We start from the raw sequence: 14,201 nt of genomic DNA, 5'->3' as shown, positions 1-14,201 counted from the left end.
CTTCAAGTATGCTGTTTGGATTTTTTTTAAATTGTGAATATATATATATATATTAAAAAAAAAAACCTTAAAAGTGCGACCAAGGGCTTCTGCTTAAAGGTAAGTATTTCAAGGACTACTTCAAAATACTGTAGCACAACTGCGCAGTTACTGTGCATGTGTATGGCATGAGGCTTCCACTCCATAGAATCAGCCAAGTTAGCCAGCCTTACAGAAAGTTACTGAAGTCAGGTTAGCACAAATGGCAAACCCAGATGCTGAGCTGGGAGAGGGATCCACACGTTGTTTTTCTCTTGTTAAGGAAAGAAACCACTCAACGCATACACTTGGACATGGAATGTGAGCAGACTTCACAGTAAAAGTTTAGTGTTACAGGTTTGCTGTGGTACCATCATTCAAGGCTGCGTACTAGATTGAGCTTTGCTCATCTTAAGCTAACCAAGTTCTCTTCTTCCTGACAGGTTTAGTACAATAGTTCAAGCCACAATTTAAATTGCCCATTGGTATGCTCCAAATTTCTGTATTTTATTAATTTCTTTTGTACACTTTAAAGAATCTTAAGATTTGCATCCAAAGAGAACCATGCTACATAAAAATTATCCAGGATTCTCGCCAAAAGAGTTCTTGAATAAAATCTAAAAAATACTATTGCAATGCATCTTGCAGAGAAAAAACGTTATTCTAAATGTAAACAAATTCACTCGGACACTTTAAAACTTCAGCGTAGTAGTTGCTGACTAATCTTTGCCACACCTGCTCACCAAGAGCGCCAGGAGAGAGCAGCGCAGCCCATTCCTGCCACCATCATCTGGGGGGAGACAAGAATCGTTCCAAGTAGCCGGTGATGGCATCCCAGTGCTTCCACAAAAAGGCAATGAAAACCACTATCAATAAAGTGCTGAACGTCCTGTTGCGAGTCTTCATCAGGGGCACGACGCAGTTGGCCACAGTGGAGACAAAGACAAGGAGGACAGCCATGACAGCCAGCAAGATGTTGATGAACTTCCCCAGTAGGTTTCTGGCCGTGGCATTCTCCAGCCCCTCCAACTGCACCACTTGCTGCTGCTGCTGCTGCAGCTCCATCTTGGAGATGCGCGTCTGGCATGCTTCCAGTGCCTCCTGTGGGCAAGAGCACATACTGGGTCATCCAAGCTCACAGCTGTGACCTCACCAGCCAGGCCAGCACAGGACCACCATCCCCAACCTCCCACTGCCCACACACCGAGCTCCTGGCTGCAGTGGGAGCAGAGGAAGCACTGCCATTTCCCATACCCAGGGTGAGAAGCCCCTTGCTGACTGGGCACTGCAGTCTGCAGTACACCACACTCAGAAGGACTGATCCGGAGACGCCAGGCTGGGAAACCCCACGGCCTCTGCCCAGAAGCGGGGGCTACCCAGCCACCTGGTCACTTCAGCTTTGGGTCCAAGAGGCCACTCAGGGGACAAAGGTGCTGTGCCTAGACAGAAATCTTCATCCTTCTCTGGGATGTGCATTCCCAGAACCTCAACTCCCATCACCTTCCTTGCAGTCACTTGTGCTGATCTGACCCCTTTGCAGAAAACTGTGTCAACAAAAATAAACTACCAAAGGCTTAGCTGCATTTTGCTTGCTTTGTGAGCTGTGAGCTCAGGGAAAGGTCTGAGGGGCACTTGCACAGCTGCCATTGCAGGAAGAAGAGCTTCTCCAGACTGCAGCAAGCTGTGGCACTGGCACAGTTCCAGCTAACTCTGTGAGGGCTGGGGACAGACAGCTAGAAGGGAAAGAAGCATGAGATTTATGGAATTGCCTACAGGAAGAGGCAAAACAAAAGGAGGTGGAAGGAAAAGACCACTCTGCACAAATCCACCTCTCTAAAGCCCCACTGACTCAGGGGGATTTGTCAGACCTTTTCACTGGGCTGAACCCCAACTGGACCAACCCAACCTGCCCTAAAACACCAGTGATATGCAACACAGAGGGCTAGGGAGGAGAGAGGTTTTTAGGCAATTAACACCAAGACAAACTTCTGCTCTTAAAGATACCAAGTTACAATAATTCCACTAATCTTCTCTCAGAGTCACTTTTTCCAGACACATAGGCCAACTGCAAATACAATACACAAGTCTGCAGCAGTCCTTCCCAGACTGATCACCAAAAAAAAGGAACCAGGACTGTTCCTCTGCAACATTAGCCCATGCTCTTAAATAGTTTTTCATACAACAAAACTTAATACTTCCCTTTTCCCCAGCAGCACGGAGAAATAGGCTGTCTCAACTTTTAAATTTACACTAAAAGCACTGAATCAAAAAATGAAGGTTAACAAAAGCTGTTGAGAAATCCCCACTTCAATTCAATCTTCCTGCTATCTGAATTTAGAGAGAAGAACAAAACCTGACCGTTGTAACACTCCCCCAAGGGAGAGCCTCCTGTTTACACAGCCAGGGACCATTGTACCACTGTCCACAGACACTGATTAAATTTAACTTAAAGGTCATTGTCACCTGTTACATTTCTCACTGCATCATGTCTGTGGGGGACAATGAAACCAAGGGCTTCTCCTTGGTTAAGACTCCTGAAAGCACAGGGCAGAATTGCTCAGCTGCCACAAGCAGCAGTGACCAGGAAGAACGTTTGACAACAGGAGTTGCAGCTAGTGTGTGAACAGGACAGTCTGCTTGGTCTCCAGAGGAAATCACCTGGCTGAAGTCCCTCAGCAGGAAAAAGGGAAAACTCTTAATCTACAGCTCTCTGCTCACACTACAAATATCTCCCATAAGCAATCAGAACTGAGATTTCTGTTAAAACTACCACAGCAAGTACTTAAAATAGTCAAGATACTTGTTTTTGAATAGGCTTTTCTCTGTAAGGGTCAGCAGCTGCTTTGCTTTGTAGAAGGGCCTCCAACTTCAAGATGTCTGTTTCATAGCCTTTTATATATACTAAAAGAAACTTTTCTTTTAGAAACACCTCCTTATTTCTTCAAAGCCAACAGAAAGAATTGTTTCCTGAGTAAATGCAGTGCACACACAAAGCCATCTTTCCTTAGATGTATGTGAACATTGCTGTAAAATTAGTGACACAGAACCACACCCAGGGCCTGTGTACTGGGAACCCAACTGTAAGAAAAGTGTTTGGATCATGGCCCATTGAGTGTCTAATACAAAGGCCTGCATAAAGAGTGGGCTCTGGCTCCTGCTCTGCTCCAGCTGAGCAGCAGGTTCCCTCTGTGTGGGGCACAGTCCTGCTTTACAGAGGAGGTTACCTGGAGAGATACCCACAGGTCAGAGATGGACCTTCTGGAATGCAGTAGTTTAGCAATAAAACTACAAGGATTAAAATCAAATAATGAAGCGCAGGCGTACTTCAAAAGTGAGTGAGTTCCTGAGAGAGCAGGCAAAGGGCAGGACTTGGGTCCCTGCTTCTGCCACCCACCTGGATGTCCCGGGCTCGCTCGTAAGACTGATAGGCAATCTTTTCCTCCATGCTGGCCAGCTCCTGTTTTAAATTGAGGATCTCATTCTGGTGGAGCTCAGTCAGGTCATTTAACTGCTCTTCAAGTCTTTCACATCTAGAAATGACAACACATGGTACAATGGCTTTAATGAGAAGAGGATGGCAAAATGACACCAGTGACAACCAAGCAATGAACACCATGGCCTGTGTACTGAACCCAGCATGGCTGCCTCAGTCAGCACACAGCACACTCTAGCACCAATGCCCTCTTGCTGGGAATTAGTTCTTTCTACCAGGTGGACTTTGTGCACACAATTACATGGTAACTGTTGAGTGATGCAAGAAATCAAGGACAGAATGAGAATAAAATGAAGTATTCACCAAACTTCTGTGTAAACCAAACAGTTCCCTTCTAATACCACAAACTCTTAAGCATTTTGATCTACATTTAGAACAGTAATGGGCATAAAAATGACACAGAAATGACATGTGACCGATGCCTCAGAGATAAGGCTGTTAACTGTCTGATCTCTGCATGAGGTCACATGGATTTTTGATTTGTTTTTCCTTTATCTCCCATGAATGATGCAACTTAACATGCAAATACCATCATATTATTTGTAAGGACACATGAATCACTAACCTGCAGGCTTATTTTTCTGTTTGTTCCTGGTGAATGGACCAGGAGCAGTCCTGAGGAAGAGGGTTGCTCAAAAAAACTGAGTTACAACAATTCTGAGAGATAAAGTTTTGCTTCTCCCTAAGGGAGTTTCAAATTGAAATGGTAGCTCTGATGGTAACAAAGGTATGGGCACAGCTATGGTGGCCACTGGGTTTTTGCCACTCTGATTTCCACTCATTGTAACAGATGGAAAAAGCTTGCCACAGAGCCCTTATCGTCTGAATCTTGATACTAATAACCAAGACATTTCTAAGGAATTAACCAGAGAGATAATTCCTTGTTTAAATTTAGGTTTTCTTCTGACTTCACTGAATTTAATTCCTACCAAAAAAACCACAAGATAAATAAGCAATATTCATCTAGAATGAAGAATTTGAGTGCAAGTTCTGAAACTAAGACACAAACCCTGCTTGTAATTTTCTTTCAAGATTTTTTTTGGTGTTTCAGAATCTGTAGTCAAAAGCTAGCCTTTAAAAACAGTCTTGAGGTTTTGTTTTTAATAGACAAGTATGAAAAGAATTTTCATTGATGTTCCCAATGCAATGTTGCTTTGAACTAAGGAGAAGAAGACACAGCATGACAACTTGCAGCAGTAAAACGCACGTGGTCAACCAGCAGTGAGACCAAGGCAACCAGCTGACATGGCTCAGCTCAGAAAGGTGCCAGAAGAGCTGTGCAACTCTGCCAGGACACACCAGAGGACTGGTTTCCCAAGGGAATGGCCATGTGAAGACCAGCTAATGAAGAAGGAGCCCTGATAATTAATATTGCCCTTTGTTCTCACACAATTTAAAACTGACAACAACTTGCCAACAACCAAAAAAATCACAACTAAACCCACTCCAAGCCCCAAAGGCAATTACTTGAAATGTATTCATTTGTTACTATATTACAAAATTTACTAGTGTGTTTATTACACAAAAAGAAACTTAAGCATTTCTGAATCTAGCATGACTTTTTTTAACCTCCTTTCACATAAACGCCTTTCATAAAGCAGTTGTTGCCAAGCAGCTTAAATCCTGTTCTCTAACAAGAAACAATTGTATTTTAATAACTTCAAAACTACCTCAATCTACAGGAAACATAAGGAAACCCTGCTAATCTGTATAGTTAAGAATTTAAACAGAACATGATTAGCAGAAGGGTTGGCTCTAATCTTCCTGCCCTGAAGACTGCAGAATAACCCCACAACCCACACTTCAGTCCCTGCTCAACCCCAGAACTGCTTCAGTTTGCATCCAGGAATAACCTGCACTTCCAGAACTCACCGTGTCAGGCAACTACTAGAATTGTGTTATTTAACAAACACAACCCTGCTCCCACTAACCAACCCTGACTTATTTTTGAAATTACACACCCTCCATTTAGTTTTCACTTCTTGTCCCAATACCTACAATTTAGAAAATTAATTTTTTCCAGCTGCTTTCTACTGGTGTTCAAATTTCAAAAGCAAGGAGGGGTTTATGTGACTTGCAGGGCCCAGAACCAGGGTCTCCCTGTTGAAAGCTGGTTTGCTTTCAAGTGGGAGTATTACAAGTAAAAGGGATAGGCTACCTGTCAAGAGGGTTAAGATGAAATGCATCCCTCTAACTCATGAGTGCCGGGGCCTATTGAACAAACTAAACTTGTCTGTGAATATAGCAGTGCCCTGAATAATCAAATCCCACTTTACTTCATGTATGGAGAATGCCTCCTTGGAGTTCAAGAACTATTCTGTTACTAGTTAAAACGTAAAATTTCTCATTAAAAGAACAAGCTCCAGCCCAGAAACTTCTCTGTGCATCAAACCAATGCTGCCTGTCACAAGTATCACAGAGATCATCAGAGCTGTTCCTATGGACATAGTGAACAGCTGGGGTGCTTGGCTCAAGTGTGGGATATGGGAACACTTCATTTCGAATAGCCATGTAGGATTTCCACACGTTTTCTGAGGCTCACTGCCTGGGAATCGGGAAAACCTGAAAAAGGCTCAGAAACACAGTTATGACCATCTCATTTTTTTTAAAAAGCTTTAAGGCATTTTAAAGTAATAGCTGCAAAATACAGAGCTAACACAGCATATGGAAGAGAGGGATGTGATAAAAAAAGATATTTGATCTGCACTCAGTGCTATGGTGAGTAAAGAAAAGTTTCGTACCTGTCTTCAGATGTCTCTAAAGATGGACCTTTTTTCTTTTTATAGCTATGTCATACAAACCTTCATGTGAACTTTGTCACTAAATATATCTTTATGCTACTGAATTCACTGTTTCCAATAGTGGAGTAAACACCTAGAAGGATAGATGAAGGACAGAGCTTGCCCCCGACAGCGAGCATGAGCTGCTCCTGACACCCGCACACATCCCTGGACTTCCAGCTCCCAGCCTCCCTGAACGAGGACAAACAGCTTTGCAGGGGTGTTTTGGTGCTGTCCTGGCTGGGTGAGCATCAGCTTGGCCCAACACACTGCCTCCATTGCCCGGCAACACTTCAGAACAGCCTTGCCAACCCTCCCAAACCTCCAAGGTTTAGCTCCTTTGATCTGTTTTAAAACACATCATGAGGACAGACTGAAGTGTGACAATTAGACTGCATCAAAACCCATACAATTGGAAGCACCAGTGATAAGCCTTTTGGATGAAGGATTCCTTCTGACAGGAGTATGGGAGACCTAAATGCTCTATGGCTGTCAGGCCTGGGGAGAAACCCAAAACCTTAGACTGGCCACACTCCAAATATGTGAGCTTATGATTTTGCCATGTACAAACAGGTTCTTAAAGGGACAAGCAAGATGAAAATACTCAGCAGGAACTTAATTTCAATCTCAAGAGCACATAAAGTCCCTGCTTGTATCAGTAAACAACTGCCATCTCCCAATAATAAGATAAGCAACAAGCCATTTCAGCACCTGCTCCCGGTGCAGAAGAAAACAATGATGGCCAAGTGCCGTCAGACTTTTCCTTCCTCAGTGGCTCAGCCCCAGCAGAGCAGAGCAGTGCTGCGGGGCCAGCACGTGCTGGGCAGCACAGGCCACCCTGGCCTCGCCACGGTGCTACAGGCCAGGAGAACTGGAGCAACTGGACAGGTGAGTCCTGCCTCAGACACCAGGGCTAGCAAACCAGCAGCCACACAGAATGACAGACAAGACTGGAAGCAGAGAGGGGAGGGAGGAGATGAGGGAGGCCATGGAAAACCTGTGTTTATCATGGCTGATAAACAGAAAGTGCACAAACACAAAGGGGAAAAAAAGATCAGAACCTGCAAAACAGTAGATGATCTAAGAAAGAGGAAATGGACAAAGACAAGGTGAGAAAATGGCCTGTTCTTTGTTCCTGCTTCCAGGTACAATGTAAACACTCAGTATCACCTGACAAGCAAAAGGCTTCTCCAAAAACTTTTTTTTAAGCTCCAGCTCAACTCTGTGTTTATTTTTGAAAGCTTCCCAGAAGCAGCAGAAATAGGAGGTATTTACAACTTTTAAAGCCAGTTATGATTAATCTGAATCCCCAGCCTGTCAGCATCAAACCACAACCTCCTTTCCCTTTTAGTTTTTTTTCTGAAGGAAGCTGAGGAGCAAGAGGGGTTCCCGATGGAGGAACAGGTGCTACCCCTCCCTGCCAAGGTGGCAGCACCCTCTGCCTTTGGACATATCACGTCACCTTCCACTTCTAAGGTAATGTTGGCTTTTATCACTGTGACGGTTCAAAATACAGAAGTTATAAAAACAAGAATCTATATTTCTAAAGTCACGTAGTCATTTAACCGTGATTAACCCATGAGCTCTTGCTGATCATGCAGTTACCCACACACACTAGGGCACTGAGTGTGGTTTAACTGGTCCTCTTTAAAGGTCACACCTTTAATTAATTTGCATCAACATTCCAAATGACAGGTCTAAATTACTATCTTAAGCTTTTATAAGCCAAATGCAGATTCTTCCTGCTTTTCACTCCAAGCAGCATTGGTTAGTGGCTGGGGTCTGGGCTGACCTCGGGGGAGTGCTCTGCAAAGCAGATGGGCTATTAACGAATTCATGGTGTGCTAATATGGGACCTATGTGACCCTTGCTCAGAGGTGCTGGGCAGCAAGCAGCTCGTTTAGCTGACAGCACACATCAGATCTGCCACTGAACTTTCAGGCCACTCCTTCAGCTGTGCCGTGGTTGCATTTAGCATTCCACCATGAATGGCTGCTGCTGTACGTGTGAAACAACAACCTACACAGCAATAGACAACAGCACCTCTCTGCTGCAGAGCAGAAGATCCAGCTCCACTCGCTCTAGGATGACTTGATAACAATGAGGCACTAGGAACCAAAGCTGCTGTGCTGACTGCTGGTTTCAGTCAAACTGCTGATTGTTGCAAAGCGGGATTAGAAAGTGGTGTTGGTCTGACTTTGTTTGCCCAAGCTCTGCAAGGCACACTGAGAGCCTGCTCTCAGTCTCTACCAGATCCTAGCAGGCTAGCCTTTTCCAGAGTTTTTCCAATGATTTGGCATCAGCATGTCTAAAGAGCTGTAGGGCAACTCCATGTTACACTGCACAAACCAGTGCAGCAAGTGGCACAGGGCACTTCAGCAAGCCTGTACAAAACCCCAGCAGCTCTGCTGTGCCTTTCAGGTTGTGTTTCACATCCTGAAAGTCATGAAGGCCATAAAGAACCTCATGACAACAGCCTGCTGTCTTTCACCAGAACGAGGGCTTGGGCCTTGCATTTGTTATTTAAAGTTTAAGAATCCTGTCTTGAATGCCTGCAGAAGGGCAGCTAGTAACTATTCCCTTCAGAGCCTGGAGTCAAGCCCTTGCTCCCAGCATGTGAGGGGGAGGATGTCAGGTGTTCTGCCGGACAGCAAAGGGCAGAGCCTCTCCCACCCAGCAAGGAAAAGCAAGTATTCCCTCAGCACTTCTCCACGGGCAGGTTTTCTCAGCAGGGAGGCGGGAGCAGCCGGCCAGACTGCCTTACTGAAGCCACTGTCACCTCTCTCCTGTGACTTCATCAGGGGTCAGCAGTACTGCAGCAACTGCTCCACCCTTCCATTCCTTCCAGTGAGGGGAAGGCTGATGGAAACATGGGTTACCTGCTTCCAGAGCCCTACAATCTCCATGACAAGAGCACTGTCAGTATCTCACATTTAATACAACTTCATTTCCCTGAGTGCTGCCACTATGGGCTGAGCAGAGAAGGGAAGGGATATCTAAGTTTTGGCACATGGGCAAGATCACATGTTTTTAGAGAACCTGAAGCAAGCTGGAATGTTTCTTTCTCTGGTAGAGAAAGATCTCAGTGTTGAATAAGGCAGGGTCAAGCCAAGTCCATATTAGCTCCCTGTCCTTTGCTTTGATCCAAACATTTTCAGGATTTTTTGCACAGCAAAGCACTGTCAGATAACAGTAATGCATTAATGCACCCCTGGGTTTGGGACACCTTATTAGACCTCTTCAGCTTCACTTGTTATCTTGAAAACACTTTGACAATCACTTTCTTATAATCCCTTTCTTGTACAGAGAGGAAGATGAGCAGCAAGACAGCAATATTTATAAAAGGCAGAACTGGGAAAGAAAAGTGCCGAGAAGACCACAGAACAATCCATTTGAGTCAGGCTGCTAGGAACAGCCTGCCAAGCACTGCCATCCCCAGCTCTGGTGCTTTCAACCACAGCACTGGACTGTCAAATGAAGTACCACAGCACATACCTGTAGCGCTCCTCCTGCAGGGTCTGCATGATCAACGTGTAATCCCTCTGGTAGCGAACCTTAAGGTCCTCAAATGATTCTTCCAGTCTTGCCTGTGTCTCTCGAATTTCTTGAATCTCGTGCAGTATTGCATCAAACCCTGAGCTCTGCATATCCAGAGTGTTTGTTTTGGAGCTGGAAGCTCCCACAGGGCCCCCTGTTGTGCTGTTGGCTCCCACCGAGCCTGATGTGGCACTGGAGCAGTCCTCTTCACTGCCATATTTTGGGCTTGACTGGAAGTTCTGAATAACACCTAGAGCCTTGCCTCCTGTCCCATCTTCCTGGCCTTCTTCTAATGAGTCTTTCAGATTAGCAATGTTGTCTGCACTCCCAAACTTGTTCCTTATGAGGGAGGCAATCTCCCGGGGTTTGGAAACCACAGCTCCTGCTGCTGAATGTGTGGCCTGGGAGAAGCTGGAAAGCCCACCTTTTACACTGTCTACCACTCCCTCACTGAAGCCTGTGACTTTTGCTCCAACGTCTTTCAAACCCTGATGCATATCCCTGAAGACATCCTTTGGCTGCCGAGGGATCCCATTCTGTTCAATCTCTCGAAGCTTTCGATGGTAATGTTCCAGTTTCTTCTGCAGCTGCAAGATGGTCTGAGCTGACTTTTGATTTTTCTTCTCAAACACTTGCTTAATGCGGGCACTCTGCTGCTTGTCTGCATTGTTGGCCAATTTCAGGTACTCTGCCACGTTGTCATCACGAGCTGTTTGCTCAATTTTGATCTGTTCTGTCAGCTTCAGTATCTTCTGCTGCAGGTGTGTGATGGCCACTTTTGTCCGCTGCGGATCTGGGGTCCCATCAACAGAGTCTGCGTTGATGCTGCCATCAGTGCTGGAGGCCACGGCACTAGAGGTCTGCGCCAAGCTGCTGACTTCTAGTCGCTCAATCTAAGCACAGAGAGAGAGAGAGAAGCATGAGTGCTAATCAGCAATTTCACTGACAGAAAAGCTTTCCTTCTTTATGCCAACCAGCTTGGCAAATGGATATAATTCTGAAAAAATGTACCTTTCTTCAGCTGCCCAGGGGGCAGTATCAAGCAAGAGAGTTTCATATATTTTACAGACATCCAGCAATAAGTTGAAAGAAACCCAAGAGCTCTCATACTTGACTCAATCGCCTCAAACAATTCGAAACTCAAGCACAAATGTGCAGCAGGGCACCCCAGCTTGGCAGACCAAGCACCCCAAGCTATCTGTACAAGGGCAGGGGCTCAATAGCTAGAGAGTGAAGAGACCGAGAAGGTAACTGAGAGCAGAAGCCACGCGGTTTAAGTGTACAGTACAGCACACTCGAGTCATTCCTAGCGCTTCACCAGTTTGAGCAGCAGCAACAGCAAAACCTACAAACGATCTACTACGGTCGGTGCTTTTAACAGAAAAACGGAGCCTGAGAGGCACTCCAATGCACACCTTGCCGCGGCAAACCCTGCGAGCAGGTGTCTCCGAGTGTCAAGAAAACAGCGAGTTTCAAAGGACAAACCGCACTTACGACAAAAAAAATAAAAAAATAATTAAAAAAAAATTAGTTAAAGGCTGTTTCAGCACACTCCAACCCGCCAAGTACCCGCCGCGAACCCGGCAAGGACCAGGCAGGCAGGTGCGGCCGCTCCTGACCCAGGCATTCCTCCCTGTAGCCGAGCACGCTCCGAACCCGCCAGCCCCGGGTCGGGACACAGCGGGTCCTCCGGCGGAGGAACGCCCGCGGGCTGCCCGCCCTACCTTGTCCCGGCGGGGCAGCAGCGCCCGCTCTCCGTGCATGGCTCCCGCCGCCCGCCGCCCGCTCTCCGTGCGCGGCCCGGCCCGGCCCCAACCGCCCCCTCGCGGCGGGGAGGCCTCGCCGGGCCGGGCGCCTCCATTCCCGAGCTCACGTGAAACCCAACGCAGCGGCCTTGGGACCCCGCGGCCCCCGAGCGCTGCAACAGCTGCCAGCTGAGACCCACAGACACTGCCCGGACGCAGAACCATGTCCGTGTTTGTGAATATGCGCTTTACAAAACAAAACGTGCTGTTCCAGTTAACTGTACCCTCTTTCTCGATTCATCGTTCCGAATTTAATGTAAAAAACCCCACAGGCTGCAACACTGGCTGGCGCCGGGAGTCAGCCAGGCTCCTTCCTTCCCATAACGCTGAGGTTGTCAGTTCACTATCCCATCAACAGGAAAACCAGACACCTGGGAAAGCAATTGATTCATTTTCCAGAGGAGTTCAGCTGCTGGAAACCACAGAACATAGTTTCTCAGCCTGTTGTGACTCGTGAAATATCAACTGCTCTCTTAAGAGGGTTTAGTTGTAGAAACCTATTTGTAAAGATATCTCTTTTTGGAATTTGTAATTTCACTCAGATTTTTCCAAGGCTGTCAGTGATCAGATTTCTCCCTCTGGCCTAGACGAACACAAAGACCCTGCCTGTGCAGAGCACGCCTGGCATGGGAGCATCACCCAGCACCCATGGCACAGCTGGTCCACGCCTCACCCACAGAGCAGCTCTGCCAACAGCAGCCACCCCAAGAGCAGCACGGCACAGAGTGTCTGTGCAGCACACCAAGACAATCTTATTACTGTTAACTGCCTATGAACCAAGGCCTTCTCAATCCATTCTTAACAATCTCTGCCTCCTCCAGAGCAAGGATATTTTAGTACTAAATGGCAGATGAAGAAAACAAGAAAGATCCACAGTTTTGATGCAAAACTTCCACAAATTAATTTAAATTTTTCCCCATAACTGATGTTTGGTTTTCTGGGCAGTGGTAAGGGTGAGTGAACATGGGACTGACCTGGTATCCCAGAACCAAACAACTGTTCATCACCAGTTCTGCAGCCCAGAGATTCTGAGCTGAAATCTGCACAGATCAGTGTCATAGAACTACTGGGGATTCAACATTACTTTGCAGTAAAGAGTTTCTATCAGCTTAATTTACTTCAGGTTTTGTCAATGTGTATGGATAACTACAATAAATTACACTAATAGCACACTCTTCCTCTCACAAGTTTTGGAAGAGAAAAATTTGGTAGAAACTGTCTCTTCCCCTGCTTTTAAAGTCCATTAACTTCAGCAAATCTGCCCAGGTTATCTCCGTACACCTGTGATAGAGAATGAACTGGAATAGAATAAACCATGTTGGGATAATTGCTTTATAATTACCAACTGTGTGGATATTAACGTGAAATAACAAAGAGAGTTCTTTCCAATTCAAAAGGAAAAGGCTGTGCAAAGTGCAGCTCTAGAACAGAACAGAGATAATTTTAAGTACTTTGTCCATATCAACAAGGCTTTGTAAAGGGAAGACTCAGCACAAACTGGGTCCCTGGGAAATGCTGATGACATATTATTCAATCTCAGATGATGGTCAATCTGTCCTGAAAAGATGCTGGTAAATTAAATACTATAATGATTGATGCTTGTATAAGAATAGGGGTTACAATTCAAAAGTCAATCTCTCTTGCAATACAATTTTCCATTATATTGACAGTCCAGTTAAGGGGAGCTGTATGCCCTCCCATCAGGAGGTACACTGAGAACTGCTTTGGCATTATGCCACAAACCAGATGAAACCATGTGAGGGCCTTATGCTTTCTCTCTCTCAAGATCTTATCAAATTCTCTATTGTTAATGCTCTCAGGCTTTCCCTCCTAGACAAGCTTTCCAATGTCTCTACCCTGCAGCACACAGCCCAAAAAACCACCTCACGATTCTGTTTTTGGTGCTGCTGAAGATTAAATACACCAGTTCCTTTAAAGGTATTTCAGCCTCCTAAAACTCATCCAGTAAAAGTATGTACCGGCCATTCACCAAGAAGATGGATTGTTGCTTTTAGACACTCAGGGCAGCTGGCCTAAGCAAACAGCAGCTTTCAGAGCAAGTTTGCTGCACTCCTGCTTCCTTCTCCCTCCCCTTGTGAAGCCTGGAGCTTCAAAAGTGTAACTGAAAATGGTTGTGCTACTTAAAATAAACACATAGAGGGCAAAGTGAGACAGGGGAGCTCACAGCGAGACTGCACAGCCCCAGAAAGGAGCTAACAGCACCTGAGGTGCCTGGGTTAATCACTTTCCCAGTGACTGCACACCTGACTGGCAGCTAAAACTAACCATGAAAACGTTCAGGTGTTTTGATTCCTTTTCCCACTGTGCTGAAGGCAATACAGTCATACAGGCAGAAAAATCTATGAGACTCATAGAAAGTCACAGGTTTTAGACTTCCTGTTTAGAAATACCACTCATTAACAGCATCATTAGTGCATGGCAGGTGCAGGGATGGGCACAGGGACTTGGCCAACCCGTTCATACTAGGTGGACAGATGGTCTCCAGCCTCAGGCGGGCACAGAAGCAGACACTCAAAATCTCTGGTAACAGTTACAAGAGAGTTGGTT

The 14,201-nt window shown here is 45.8% G+C and overlaps 1 protein-coding gene and 1 long non-coding RNA gene across 11 annotated transcripts in view; one reads left to right on the top strand and one right to left on the bottom strand.

Moving 5' to 3' along the window:
• Positions 1 to 504: 504 nt before the first annotated feature.
• TMCC1 (transmembrane and coiled-coil domain family 1) overlaps positions 505 to 14,201 on the bottom strand; it is a 58,779-nt gene continuing 45,082 nt past the window's right edge. For 8 of the 10 annotated variants that reach the window (XM_056501423.1, XM_056501418.1, XM_056501425.1 and 5 more), the window contains 3 exons: positions 9,787 to 10,721; positions 3,413 to 3,548; positions 505 to 1,119 (listed from right to left, as the gene is read on the bottom strand). In XM_056501423.1, the coding sequence (XP_056357398.1) occupies positions 805 to 1,119; positions 3,413 to 3,548; positions 9,787 to 10,721 (1,386 nt within the window). In that variant the 3' untranslated portion in view covers positions 505 to 804. Of the gene's footprint in view, positions 1,120 to 3,412; positions 3,549 to 9,786; positions 10,722 to 11,146; positions 11,530 to 11,552; positions 12,584 to 14,201 lie in introns of those variants that run through there. The other 2 variants (XM_056501417.1, XM_056501426.1) reach the window with 2 other exon arrangements.
• LOC130258235 (uncharacterized) lies at positions 4,844 to 9,780 on the top strand. The gene is made up of 3 exons (XR_008841454.1): positions 4,844 to 7,179; positions 7,643 to 7,767; positions 9,598 to 9,780. It is a non-coding gene; the product is annotated as an uncharacterized LOC130258235 (long non-coding RNA).

Source organism: Oenanthe melanoleuca, chromosome 12 (assembly GCF_029582105.1).
Source record: "Oenanthe melanoleuca isolate GR-GAL-2019-014 chromosome 12, OMel1.0, whole genome shotgun sequence".
Classification (NCBI taxonomy): domain Eukaryota; kingdom Metazoa; phylum Chordata; class Aves; order Passeriformes; family Muscicapidae; genus Oenanthe; species Oenanthe melanoleuca.
This window is presented reverse-complemented; position numbering and strand designations above follow the sequence as displayed.